The sequence below is a fragment of the Urocampus carinirostris genome, chromosome 19, assembly GCF_059441175.1.
Source record: "Urocampus carinirostris isolate Australia breed hairy pipefish chromosome 19, RoL_Ucar_1.0, whole genome shotgun sequence".
Taxonomy (NCBI): domain Eukaryota; kingdom Metazoa; phylum Chordata; class Actinopteri; order Syngnathiformes; family Syngnathidae; genus Urocampus; species Urocampus carinirostris.
In genome coordinates this window covers 21517150-21531908 of record NC_142367.1, presented here as the reverse complement: position 1 = coordinate 21531908, position 14759 = coordinate 21517150, and the positions used below count along the sequence as shown (strand labels likewise).

At 37.2% G+C, this 14759-nt stretch overlaps 1 protein-coding gene across 2 annotated transcripts in view; it reads right to left on the bottom strand.

Annotated features, from left to right (window-relative positions):
• rhbdl1 (rhomboid, veinlet-like 1 (Drosophila)) overlaps positions 1-14759 on the bottom strand; it is an 82293-nt gene that overhangs the window by 36540 nt on the left and 30994 nt on the right. For both annotated transcript variants that reach the window (XM_088323569.1, XM_088323570.1), the window contains one exon: positions 2044-2202. In XM_088323569.1, the coding sequence (XP_088179695.1) occupies positions 2044-2202 (159 nt within the window). The remainder of the gene's footprint in view (positions 1-2043; positions 2203-14759) is intronic.

The window sequence follows — 14759 nt, the reverse complement described above, 5'->3', positions numbered from 1 at the left end:
GCCATGACAGGAGAATGGAGCCTGGATCAGGGATCGATACAAGAAACAGAATCAGGATACGGGTAGCCAGGACATGAGAACGGAGCTTGGATCAGGGATCGATACAGGAAACAATCAGGATATGGGTAGCCGGGACAGGGGAACAGAGCTTGGATCGGGGATTGATATATATTGACTGGCTGGGATGTGGTGCGATGTCAGGGCACCCTAGGAGAAAATGTTGTTTACAGGAACGGCAGGAATGGGACATAAGGCTGATAAGATAATCAGCACATCCAGACGCAGAAAGGCCCTGATGACATAGAAACGCTCAATGTTGTTTGGGTTGTTCCAGACATCGCGTCGCTCTTCGATGAGATGGTGAAGCCCAGGGGGCTTCATTGGCACGCCCATGGGAGGAGCCGGCACACCATCTTGCGAGGAGACTTGGGCCAATCAGAAGAGAGCTAAAGGACTTGAGAAAAAGGGCTTGCCAGAGACTCCAACGTCACTAATTCGGTCGATTTCGATGGAGTACACTTAGTTAATCCGTTAAGGAAAATAAATCTGCCCCCGTGTGGAGCCCACCTTGCTGGTTTTACCCCCAAATTTGAGGTCATATGATCGCCTTTCATGCTTTAATCAACACCAAGCATCTGATAGAAGTTCGAGGTGCCATTTCCAGTCAAAAACAAAAAGAATATACATCACAGAGGACCAAGTGGCGCTCGTTTGATCCCGTTTCAACGCTTTTGGGAATGTGACGAAAGTTTGGCTAGCTTGGAAGAACAACATGTGAGGGCTTATTATTGAAGCGCTCCTCTGATTGGACCTCCTGGAGGGAGGAAAGATGCAAGTGCAATATTTAGAAGCTCATGTTGCATCATCGGACGTGGCGGGAAACGAGTCTGCTGAAGGATGATTCGTTTTGTTTCGGATTGGGATTATAAATAAAGCTTTCATTTTTGAAATCTGTGAGAGGTTTGTCGATAAAAAGATTGAAACGTTGCCCTACTTACGAACGAGATCGATCGTAAGTTGAATTTGTTCGTAAGTTGCTTCAGTGCTATATTTTGTATGTTTGAGGTTCATACAAGTATGTTTACGGCTGGTATACGTAACATGTATTGTTTTGTATTAAAAAATAAAATAATATGCTCTATGAAAATAAATTAAGTGAAGTTTAACTTACTCTTGGAAGATGCGCTTCAAGAGCTCCTCCTCCGTGGTAAAAAGTGGCCGAAAAAAAGCCATCCAACCATTTTCTCAACCGCATCAAGCTTTCTTATTCCACTGTCATTTCAAAAGAAACGGCTCGCCTCTTCTTTACACCAACTATGTTGAATGGATGTGTGAGATATTACACAATAAAAATGTCAAAGTTCTTAGAGCGCTGGAGATACAGTATAGAATTGATAATGAAACAGGAAACAGGAAGACTTTTGAGACTCTTTGTGATTAAGGGCTATACAAATAAAAATGACTTGACTTGACTTATAGTATGTTTACACACAAACTAGGAAGAGTTAGGCGACTTCCTCTTTCGTGGTAAAAAGTGGCCGAAAAAAAGCGATCCAACCATTTTCTCAACCGCATCAAGCTTTCTTATTCCACTGTCATTTCAAAAGAAACTGCTCGCCTCTTCTTTACACTTTACACCAACCATATTGAATGGATGCACGAGATATTCTCGTTGCATGGACTTTTCTTTTCTTTTTTTTTAATTTGTATTTTTTTCTGTTTTTAATATTGGACACCTGAGAGATAGATTTCTTGGGATGGCAAGTTCTTACTATAAATATCACTTTGCACTTTTATATATTGTTTTGACTATTACAACTTTGTTGCTGTTCTTTGATTCCACACCCTTTAGGGCTGATCCGTTTTATGCATCCTTTATGATTTAATAAAGAGAGGGCTTTGGTACAGGATGGAATTCTCTTATCTGAAATCCCCTCTCCTGGTCCTCTTTGCAAGTTCAAAATCCATTGATGTCTCCCCTCCTCGTTTAGAGCGTCTACTAAAGTTTAAACTGCACACCATGGCAACACAATCAACACTGACCAGCTCGATGAGCTCCTGGTAGCACACTTGGCCGTCCTCATTGCTTTGGACCAGCGCTAGCAGCATGTCCAGTTTGGACGGATCCAGCTGCAGCTCATGGTGCTCCGCTAGGCTGGTGAAGTTCTCCACTGCGATGAAACCGGTGTTGTCTGGGTCCAACTGCAAAAGAAAAAAGAAAGAGGATAATATCTCGTTTTGAAATGATTTGTGTGTTATTTTACTCTTTTATGCTCTCATTTTTCCTTTGTCAGTCTGTCAACGAACCTCTGCCCCGCAAGACGTGGGTTTTGACTCAGTCTTGTTTTTCTGTTGGTATTTCCTGTCCGGTATTGTTCCCGTTTATTTTTGTCCTGTTTAATATCGGTTTAAAGTTTCGTCCCCGTCTATTTTTGTCCTGTTTAGCATTCTCTCCAGGTTTCGTTCCCGTCTAGTTTGTCCTGTTTATTTCGATATCCTGTTTCATTATCAATTCTGTCTGTCCTGTCCTGTCCGGTATCGACCCCATCTGTCCGATATCTGCTCGGGCAATTGGAATCGATCTCGTCGGTCTCTGGCTTCCCGTCTTTCCATGCCAGACCGCTGCCTAACGTGCATGACTCCCCATTTTCCGTAAAATAAAAGACTTGAGTGAGAAACGCGTTTGGGTCCTGATAACACAATCAGCACACCCAGACGCTGTTGACGCAGAAAGGTCCGGTGTTGTCTTGAGGAAGCCAGACATCAATGCGCTCGTGGTTGATATTTTGAAGCCCATGGGGCTTCCTTGGCATGCCCATGGGAGGTGCCAGCACACCATCTTGCGGGGAGACGTGGGCCAATAAGTGGCGAGCGATAACGGAAAAAGCGGGTCGGGTATTGTGACCAAAGCTGAAAATCACAACGATACATTTAAGTCTGCGATGTTTTCTGATAGGAAATATGATTCTATGGGTTCTCACACGGACCTATAGTGCATTCATAATGCACTATAGGTATTAAATATTCTTAATTAGCAATTTTGAGCCCTCATTTTAGTGAGCTGGCTAGATTTTCTTGTGCGCTGCTTAAAGGGAACTTTGGTTACCACCAGGCTGTACTTCCCCAGACACCCAATAGGAAGCAGGCCCTGATAATGCTTAAAGAATCCGTGAACTGCGAGTTTATCCTGTCAACAATGTTTCGATTTTTCATTCTAATCCTGATGTCAACTAACAAGGCAATCTCCTCATATTTTTTCAATTTCAACTTTGAAGCTGTTATCGGGGTCACTCGACGGAATGTCAGGTTTTCGATAATCACCGCTCACTCGGTTATTATGCCTTTGTGCCTTACCCGCTAATTGATTTAAGTGGGCGAGTGCCATAAAAATGTCTGCGGGTGCGCTTGTGGAAAATAACGCCCACGTTTTAAAACAATCCCGAAAGTAATATGCTGTAAAATACCTTTACCGTTATGGTTTGATCTTGGTTTTGATGAATAGCCAAAATGTTATCTTTAGTTTTGACTCAAATCACACAAAGATGCAAATGCTTCTATAAAGGGGCAGTGTGTAATATTATTGACTCCTAGTGGAACAAAAGGAATTTTTATCCAGTAAAACAAAAAACATTGATTTGAGTACAAGGCAAAAAAAAACATGAACTGTCATACCAATGTTAATTTTGATAAAAAATCATAGGTCGAGAAAGTTAGATCGGCGCCATTTTTGTCCGGCATCCTGCCGCCACGTTGTGCTCTGTGACCCTGGCCCTCGTTCGCACCAGACAACACAGTCAAACGTTACACACTGGGGCTTTAAGTCTTTAAATATTTTGAAAAGGGAAATCTTTATCTCTGCTTTAAATTTTGAGTTAAAGATTAAAATCTGCTTTAACTAACTCAGAGTTAAAGCTTTAAAGCTTCTCAAAAGGGAAATCTTTCTCCCTGCTTTAGCGTTTGAGTTAAAGCTTAAAATTTGCTTTAAATGAGTTGGAGTTGAAGCTTTAGAACTTCTGAAAAGGAAATCTTTCAATCTGCTTTAACTTTTGAGTTAAAGCTTTAAATCTGCTTAACCAACTCGGAGTTAAAGCTTTAAAGCTTCTGAAAGGGAATTCTTTCAATCTGCTTTAACTTTTGATTTAAAGCTTCAAATCTACATGACCAATTTGGAGTTAAAGCGTTAAAGATTCTGAAAGGGAAATCTTTCAATCTGCTTTAACTTTTGAGTTAAAGCTTAAATTCTGCTTTAACTAACTCAGAGTTAATGCTTTAAAGGTTCTCAAAAGGGAAATATTTCAATCTGCGTTAACTTTAGAGTTAAAGCTTAAAATATGCCTGGACTATCCTCGGAGTTGAAGCTTAAAAGCTTCTGAGAGGTAAATATTTCAATATGTTGTAACTTTTGAGTTAAAGCTTAAAATCTGCTTTAACTCTGACTTAAAGCTTTAAAGCTTCTGAAAGGAAAATATTTCATTCTGCTTTAACTTTTGAGTAAAAGCTTAAATTCTGATTTAACCAACTCTGAGTTAATGCTTTAGAGCTTCTGAAAGGAATATCTTTCAATCTGCTTTAACTTTTGAGTAAAAGCTTAAATTCTGATTTAACTAACTCTGAGTTAATGCTTTAAAGCTTCTGAAAGGAATATCTTTCAATCTGCTTTAACTTTTGAGTTAAAGCTTTAAATCTGCGTAACCAATTCGGAGTTAAAGCTTTAAAGATTCTGAAAGGGAAATCTTTCAATCTGCTTTAACTTTTGAGTTAAAGCTTAAATTCTGCTTTAACTAACTCAGAGTTAATGCTTTAAAGGTTCTCAAAAGGGAAATATTTCAATCTGCGTTAACTTTAGAGTTAAAGCTTAAAATATGCCTGGACTATCCTCGGAGTTGAAGCTTAAAAGCTTCTGAGAGGTAAATATTTCAATATGTTGTAACTTTTGAGTTAAAGCTTAAAATCTGCTTTAACTCTGACTTAAAGCTTTAAAGCTTCTGAAAGGAAAATATTTCATTCTGCTTTAACTTTTGAGTAAAAGCTTAAATTCTGATTTAACCAACTCTGAGTTAATGCTTTAGAGCTTCTGAAAGGAATATCTTTCAATCTGCTTTAACTTTTGAGTAAAAGCTTAAATTATGATTTAACCAACTCTGAGTTAATGCTTTAAAGCTTCTGAAAGGAATATCTTTCAATCTGCTTTAACTTTTGAGTTAAAGCTTAAATTCTGCTTTAACTAACTCAGAGTTGAAGCTTTAAAGGTTCTGAAAAGGGAAATTGTTTTACCCGCTTTAACTCCTGAGTGAAACCTTCAAATATGTTTAACCAACTCGAAGTTAAAGCTTTAAAGCTTCTGAAAGGGAAATCTTTCAATCTGCTTTAACTTTTGAGTTAAAGCTTAAATTCTGCTTCAACTAACTCGGAGTTAATGCTTTAAAGGTTCTCGAAAGGGAAATCTTTCAATCTGCGTTAACTTTAGAGTTAAAGCTTAAAATATGCCTGGACTATCCTCAGAGTTAAAGCTTAAAAGCTTCTGAGAGGTAAATATTTCAATATGTTGTAACTTTTGAGTTAAAGCTTAAAATCTGCTTTAACTCTGACTTAAAGCTTTAAAGCTTCTGAAAGGAAAATATTTCATTCTGCTTTAACTTTTGAGTTAAAGCTTAAATCCTGCTTTAATTAACTCGGAGTTAATGCTTTAAAGCTTCTCAAAAGGGAAATCTTTCAATCTGCGTTAACTTTAAAGTTAAGCTCAAAATCTGCTTTAACTCGGACTTAAAACTTTAAAGCTTCTGAAAAGGATTTTTTTTAACTGACTTTAACTTTTGAGTTAAAGCTTCCAATCTGCTTAACCAACTCACAATTAAAACTCTGAAGCCTCTGAAGAGGGAAATTTTCCACCTGCTTCGACTTTTGAGTTCAATAATTAAATCCTCTTTCATAACTCAGAGTTAAAACTTTAAGCTCAAAGGTTTTAAATAAGGGTTAAATCTGCATTCTCTCATGCCTCGTAAATCCTTGAAATGAAAGGCCAAATTTTGTTGTTTAACGCACAAAATAATAATAATAATATAATATAAAACCATCTCGGATCACCTCATGTTTTTAGTCTTTTAAAGCTAATAAGCTAGCAAAATAAGCATTTAGTTTTTTACCCTAGCATTAAAACATCAAATCCGTTGCCTAGTAACCCATTATAATATACATTTTTCTAAATTGCAGTCTGGGTAATCCATTCACATACTCCAGGAAGTCTTTAACCACTGGAGAGACGCGCTAGCACTAGCAAGTAATGGATTTGTCCAACAGCTCCCGGTGCTAATACATTGATTTGTATTCATAAGAATAAACATGCAACTAAAATAAGTCGGACTATAAACAAACAAACACAAACACTCCCTGTTCTCTCCTGAGCATGGTATTATTTCTTTCCGATGACATTTCCGGCAAGAGGGCAACATGCTAGCACCGCTATCGTAGCGCAGTGATTGGCTGCAATCGAGAATGAAACCCAGAAAAAAAAAGGATTTATATACAAAACAAGAAAGCGAGGAATGGAAAAGTGAAACAAGAGAATAATCCATTAAAAAGTGGATTTTAGGCACGCATTCTACCACCTAAAGGCATCGAAATTTGCTAAACCGACGTTAAAATAGGAAAGGGGTGTGGATTTGTAAAATGGACCATGAAACTCTTAAAGGCAAATCTGGGATCTAGCATTAGAAGTGAAGGATTTTATACATTTTACTATGAAGGATTTCATTAAATACAAGTTACATTTATCGAGTGCAATGAAGATTTTCACTCAGTGAGCTTCAGGTCACGCCGTTCCGAATGTTTTGTTTAGTTCTGTTGATAACAGGACTCTGCCGCAGAAGGCCAGACGCACAAGGACAGACATCGCGACGCTTTTCTCCGAGATGGAGGGGGCATGTGGGGGCTTTTCTCTGTCCCGCCCATGGGAGGAGCCGAAACGGCAGCTTGGGAGAAAGGCATGGGCAGAGGAAGAACTTGAAGAAGATCGAGAGAGAACGAAAAAGGAGGCTTGACGAAGACTCAAGCGACACTAATTCAACTAATTCGATGGAGTTCACTTAGTTAAATACTTTAAGAAAATAAATCTGCCCCCGTGTGGGAATGCAAACTCCCTCTCTAAGGTTTAGTACTGCACAGTCCTGAGACGTCAAGTTGTATGATAAGTGCAGAAGACTATTACTGGGAAAGTACTGATAAGAAAGGATTCAGCTAGTAAACCCTTTACTAAAAAAATGTGAATGAACAAAAGTGCATTTACGATATCCAAAATGAATAATGCAATCATTAAAGCAATAAACTCCTTATAGCTGGAAAACTCATGTTATGGTGACAACGTACTCACTGACCTATTTTAATAATCGAACAGCGCCCTACAGGCAACTAAGCTCTTTTGATGTTCTGGGTACTCACCAGCAAAATAATAGAATAAAAAACAAGACATAGCCATCAAAGTGAAATATTTGAAGCTCCTGAAAATGGAAATATTTCAACCTGCTTTTGCGTTTGAGTTAAATCCTGACATCTGCGTTAACCAACTCTGAGTTAAAGCTTGAAAGTTAATTCAAATGTCAAAAGTGCTACAGTTTTAAAGCATCAAATCTGCTTTAACTAACTCAGAGTTAAAGCTTTATACAACAACTTACTCAGATGTCAAATATTTAAACGTGATTTACTCTTGAGTCAAAGCTTTTAACCTACTTTAACAAGCTTGGCGTTACAAAGTTTGAACCTGCTTTGAATATTGAATACTTTTTGAATCTTCTTGAACTAACTCGAACTGAACTGATGTTTAACACTTGTGTAAACCCTTCAAACAAAAGTTAACCAAATCTGAGTTAAAGCTTTAAATCTCACTCAAAAGTATAAAAATTAACTCTGATTTAACTAGTTTGGCATTAAAAAGTTCACTTGAATATACAAAGTTTTAACCTGTTTTGAATCATCTTGAACTAACTCAGACTGAATTGTTGTTTAACTCTTGTGCAAACCCTTCAAACAAGAGTTACCCAAACTAGAATTAAAGCTTTAAATCTAACTCAAAAGTCAAAAATTTAACTCTGCTTCCACGAGCTTGGTGTTAAAAACTTCTTAAAAATTCAAAGTTTGAACCTGTTTTGAATCTTCTTGAACTAACTCAAACTGAACTGTTGTTTAACACTTGTGTAAACCCTTCAAACAAAAGTTAACCAAATCTGAGTTAAAGCTTTAAATCTCACTCAAAAGTTTAAAAATTAACTCTGATTTAACTAGTTTGGCATTAAAAAGTTCACTTGAATATACAAAGTTTGAACCTGTTTTGAATTATCTTGAACTAACTCAGATTGAACTGTTGTTTCATTCTTGTGTAAACCCTCCAAACAAGAGTTAACCAAACTGGAGTTAAAGCTTTACATCTCACTCAAAAGTCAAAAATTTAACTCTGCTTCAACGAGCTTGGTGTTAAAAACTTCACTTGAATGTTCTAAGTTTGAACCTGTTTTGAATCTTCTTGAACTAACTCAGACTGAACTGTTGTTTAACTCTTGTGTAAACCCTTCAAACAAAAGTTAACCAAATCTGAGTTAAAGCTTTAAAGCTCACTCAAAAGTCAACGTTTTCACTCTGATTCAACTAGTTTGGTGTTAAAAAGTTCACTTGAATATACAAAGTTTGAACCGGTTTTGAATCTTCTTGAACTAACTCAGACTGAACTGTTGTTTAACTCTTGTGTAAACCCTTCAAACAAAAGTTAACCAAATCTGAGTTAAAGCTTTAAAGCTCACTCAAAAGTCAACGTTTTCACTCTGATTCAACTAGTTTGGTGTTAAAAAGTTCAGTTGAATGTACAAAGTTTGAACCTGTTTTGAATTTTTCTGAACTAACTCGGACTGAACTATTGTTCAACTTTTGTGCAAGCCCTCCAAACAAGAGTTAACCAAACTGGAGTTAAAGCTTTAAATCACACTCAAAAGTCAAAAATGTAACTCTGCTTCAACAAGCTTGGTGTTAAAAACTTCACTTGAAAATTCTAAATTTGAATCTGTTTTGAATCTTCTTGAACTAACTCGGACTGAACTGTTGTTTAACTCTTGTGCAAGCCCTTCAAACAAGAGTTAACCAAATCGGAGTTAAAGCTTTAAATCTCACTCAAAAGTATAAAAATTAACTCTGATTTAACTAGTTTGGCATTAAAAAGTTCACTTGAATATACAAAGTTTGAACCTGTTTTGAATTATCTTGAACTAACTCAGATTGAACTGTTGTTTCATTCTTGTGTAAACCCTCCAAACAAGAGTTAACCAAACTGGAGTTAAAGCTTTACATCTCACTCAAAAGTCAAAAATTTAACTCTGCTTCAACGAGCTTGGTGTTAAAAACTTCACTTGAATGTTCTAAGTTTGAACCTGTTTTGAATCTTCTTGAACTAACTCAGACTGAACTGTTGTTTAACTCTTGTGTAAACCCTTCAAACAAAAGTTAACCAAATCTGAGTTAAAGCTTTAAAGCTCACTCAAAAGTCAACGTTTTCACTCTGATTCAACTAGTTTGGTGTTAAAAAGTTCACTTGAATATACAAAGTTTGAACCGGTTTTGAATCTTCTTGAACTAACTCAGACTGAACTGTTGTTTAACTCTTGTGTAAACCCTTCAAACAAAAGTTAACCAAATCTGAGTTAAAGCTTTAAAGCTCACTCAAAAGTCAACGTTTTCACTCTGATTCAACTAGTTTGGTGTTAAAAAGTTCAGTTGAATGTACAAAGTTTGAACCTGTTTTGAATTTTTCTGAACTAACTCGGACTGAACTATTGTTCAACTTTTGTGCAAGCCCTCCAAACAAGAGTTAACCAAACTGGAGTTAAAGCTTTAAATCACACTCAAAAGTCAAAAATGTAACTCTGCTTCAACAAGCTTGGTGTTAAAAACTTCACTTGAAAATTCTAAATTTGAATCTGTTTTGAATCTTCTTGAACTAACTCGGACTGAACTGTTGTTTAACTCTTGTGCAAGCCCTTCAAACAAGAGTTAACCAAATCGGAGTTAAAGCTTTAAAGCTCACTCAAAAGTATAAAAATTAACTCTGATTTAACTAATTTGGCATTAAAAAGTTCACTTGAATATACAAAGTTTGAACCTGTTTTGAATTATCTTGAACTAACTCAGATTGAACTGTTGTTTCATTCTTGTGTAAACCCTCCAAACAAGAGTTAACCAAACTGGAGTTAAAGCTTTACATCTCACTCAAAAGTCAAAAATTTAACTCTGCTTCAACGAGCTTGGTGTTAAAAACTTCACTTGAATGTTCTAAGTTTGAACCTGTTTTGAATCTTCTTGAACTAACTCAGACTGAACTGTTGTTTAACTCTTGTGTAAACCCTTCAAACAAAAGTTAACCAAATCTGAGTTAAAGCTTTAAAGCTCACTCAAAAGTCAACGTTTTCACTCTGATTCAACTAGTTTGGTGTTAAAAAGTTCACTTGAATATACAAAGTTTGAACCGGTTTTGAATCTTCTTGAACTAACTCAGACTGAACTGTTGTTTAACTCTTGTGTAAACCCTTCAAACAAAAGTTAACCAAATCTGAGTTAAAGCTTTAAAGCTCACTCAAAAGTCAACGTTTTCACTCTGATTCAACTAGTTTGGTGTTAAAAAGTTCAGTTGAATGTACAAAGTTTGAACCTGTTTTGAATTTTTCTGAACTAACTCGGACTGAACTATTGTTCAACTTTTGTGCAAGCCCTCCAAACAAGAGTTAACCAAACTGGAGTTAAAGCTTTAAATCACACTCAAAAGTCAAAAATGTAACTCTGCTTCAACAAGCTTGGTGTTAAAAACTTCACTTGAAAATTCTAAATTTGAATCTGTTTTGAATCTTCTTGAACTAACTCGGACTGAACTGTTGTTTAACTCTTGTGCAAGCCCTTCAAACAAGAGTTAACCAAATCGGAGTTAAAGCTTTAAAGCTCACTCAAAAGTATAAAAATTAACTCTGATTTAACTAGTTTGGCATTAAAAAGTTCACTTGAATATACAAAGTTTGAACCTGTTTTGAATTATCTTGAACTAACTCAGATTGAACTGTTGTTTCATTCTTGTGTAAACCCTCCAAACAAGAGTTAACCAAACTGGAGTTAAAGCTTTACATCTCACTCAAAAGTCAAAAATTTAACTCTGCTTCAACGAGCTTGGTGTTAAAAACTTCACTTGAATGTTCTAAGTTTGAACCTGTTTTGAATCTTCTTGAACTAACTCAGACTGAACTGTTGTTTAACTCTTGTGTAAACCCTTCAAACAAAAGTTAACCAAATCTGAGTTAAAGCTTTAAAGCTCACTCAAAAGTCAACGTTTTCACTCTGATTCAACTAGTTTGGTGTTAAAAAGTTCACTTGAATATACAAAGTTTGAACCGGTTTTGAATCTTCTTGAACTAACTCAGACTGAACTGTTGTTTAACTCTTGTGTAAACCCTTCAAACAAAAGTTAACCAAATCTGAGTTAAAGCTTTAAAGCTCACTCAAAAGTCAACGTTTTCACTCTGATTCAACTAGTTTGGTGTTAAAAAGTTCAGTTGAATGTACAAAGTTTGAACCTGTTTTGAATTTTTCTGAACTAACTCGGACTGAACTATTGTTCAACTTTTGTGCAAGCCCTCCAAACAAGAGTTAACCAAACTGGAGTTAAAGCTTTAAATCACACTCAAAAGTCAAAAATGTAACTCTGCTTCAACAAGCTTGGTGTTAAAAACTTCACTTGAAAATTCTAAATTTGAATCTGTTTTGAATCTTCTTGAACTAACTCGGACTGAACTGTTGTTTAACTCTTGTGCAAGCCCTTCAAACAAGAGTTAACCAAATCGGAGTTAAAGCTTTAAATCTCACTCAAAAGTATAAAAATTAACTCTGATTTAACTAGTTTGGCATTAAAAAGTTCACTTGAATATACAAAGTTTGAACCTGTTTTGAATTATCTTGAACTAACTCAGATTGAACTGTTGTTTCATTCTTGTGTAAACCCTCCAAACAAGAGTTAACCAAACTGGAGTTAAAGCTTTACATCTCACTCAAAAGTCAAAAATTTAACTCTGCTTCAACGAGCTTGGTGTTAAAAACTTCACTTGAATGTTCTAAGTTTGAACCTGTTTTGAATCTTCTTGAACTAACTCAGACTGAACTGTTGTTTAACTCTTGTGTAAACCCTTCAAACAAAAGTTAACCAAATCTGAGTTAAAGCTTTAAAGCTCACTCAAAAGTCAACGTTTTCACTCTGATTCAACTAGTTTGGTGTTAAAAAGTTCAGTTGAATGTACAAAGTTTGAACCTGTTTTGAATTTTTCTGAACTAACTCGGACTGAACTATTGTTCAACTTTTGTGCAAGCCCTCCAAACAAGAGTTAACCAAACTGGAGTTAAAGCTTTAAATCACACTCAAAAGTCAAAAATGTAACTCTGCTTCAACAAGCTTGGTGTTAAAAACTTCACTTGAAAATTCTAAATTTGAATCTGTTTTGAATCTTCTTGAACTAACTCGGACTGAACTGTTGTTTAACTCTTGTGCAAGCCCTTCAAACAAGAGTTAACCAAATCGGAGTTAAAGCTTTAAAGCTCACTCAAAAGTCAACGTTTTTACTCTGATTCAACTAGTTTGGTGTTAAAAAGTTCACTTGAATATACAAAGTTTATATATCTATTGCAAGCCCTTCAAACAAGAGTTAACCAAATCGGAGTTAAAGCTTCAAAGCTCCCGGAAATGTCAAGACTCAACTTGCTTAAGAGTCACTCAAAAGCCTTATTTATAACTTACAAAGTTAAAGCTTTAAAGCTCACTCAAAAGTCAAAGTTATAACTCTGCTTTAACTCCTGAGTTAAAGCATCAAACCTGCTTCAACACGTTCAGGTAAAGCTTGAAATAATTCACTTACTATTTACTCTCATTGCCTTTGCCATTGTCTCCTTCCATTTTATTTAAAAAGAACAAAAAAAATCACCCTTTTTTTTAATTAGCGTCACATTGAAAAAAATCAAAGGCAATGGCCACTCTTGGACAAGAAATAGCAGGATGTGTCACCCAAAATCTGTTTGCTAGCGATTTACAAAAAATGTCAGCATATTTCCGCAGCTCCCGACTGTCCAAACGCACTCACACTGACTCACACATTGACGGAGGACGAGGCAAGTGTTGGAGGGTGCGAGCAGCCAGACATGAAAAGAGTCGGCGCGAACCCGAACGCCTCGTTGGCTAGACTCACAAGTGCAACGTTTATGCTGAGCAAGCACACATTCCTCTACTAATATAGATTTAATTTGTATAACCACCTCAAAATAAGATTTTTTTTTTTTTTAATTTGTTGTTTGAGTAGTGGCAGCCATGTCAGTAGTACAGACTGGTTTGATATGATCGTGACCTTTTATTTTGCTGACGCGTTTTTATCGCTTGTATCCTGCCAAACGTTTAGTTTGGACCAGTTCAAACCCGCCCGGTCTAATTTATGATGACCAGACAGTTTAGATCGGTCTGGTCATCATCAGAGTAGTTTGGACCAGTTCAGACCGGTCCAGTCCTCATAAAGCTAGTATGGACCAATTCAGACAGGTCATCATAAATCCAGTATGGACCAGATCACACAGGTCATCATAAAGCTAGTTTGGACCAGTTCAGACCGGTCCGCTCATCATACAGCTAGTATGTACCAGTTCAGACCAGTCCGGTCATCATAAAGCTGGTATGGACCAATTCAGGCAGGTCCGGTCATCATAAAGCTAGTTTGGACAAGTTCAGACCGGTTTGGTCATCAGAAAGGTAATTTGGAGCAGTTCAGACCAGTCTGGTCATCATAAATCCAGTATGGAACAGTTCAGACTGGTTGTCATAAAGCTAGTTTGGACCAGTTCAGACCATTATGCTCATCATAAAGCTAGTATGTACCAGTTGAGACCAGTCCAGTCCTCATAAAGCTAGTATGGACCAGTTCAGACTGGTCCGCTCATAAAAAGCTAGTATGTGCCAGTTCAGACCGGTCCAGTCCTCATAAAGCTAGTATGGACCAGTTCAGACTGGTCCGCTCATAAAAAGCTAGTATGTGCCAGTTCAGACTGGTCCGATCATCATAAAGCTAGTGTGGAACAGTTCAGACCGGTCCGGTCATCATAAAGCTAGTATGGACCAGTTCAGACCGGTCCGGTCATCACAAAGCTAGTATGCACCAGTACAGTCTGGTCAGGTCATCATAAAGCTAGTTTGGACCAGTTGAGACCGGTCCGGTGATCATAAAGCTAGTATGGACCAGTTCAGACCGGTCCGGTCATCACAAAGCTAGTATGCACCAGTTCAGTCTGGTCAGGTCATCATAAAGCTAGTTTGGACCAGTTGAGACCGGTCAGGTCATCATAAAGCTAGTTTGGACCAGTTGAGACCGGTCCGGTCATCATAAAGCTAGTTTGGGCCAGTTCAGACTGGTCCGATCATCATAAAGCTAGTGTGGACCAGTTCAGACCGGTCCGGTCATCATAAAGCTAGTGTGGACCAGTTCAGACCGGTCCGGTCATCATAAAGCTAGTATGGACCAGTTCAGACCGGTCCGGTCATCACAAAGCTAGTATGCACCAGTTCAGTCTGGTCAGGTCATCATAAAGCTAGTTTGGACCAGTTGAGACCGGTCCGGTCATCATAAAGCTAGTTTGGACCAGTTCAGATCGGTTCGGTCATCATAAACCTTGTATGGACCAGTTCAGACCGATAATCATAAAGCTAGTATGGACCA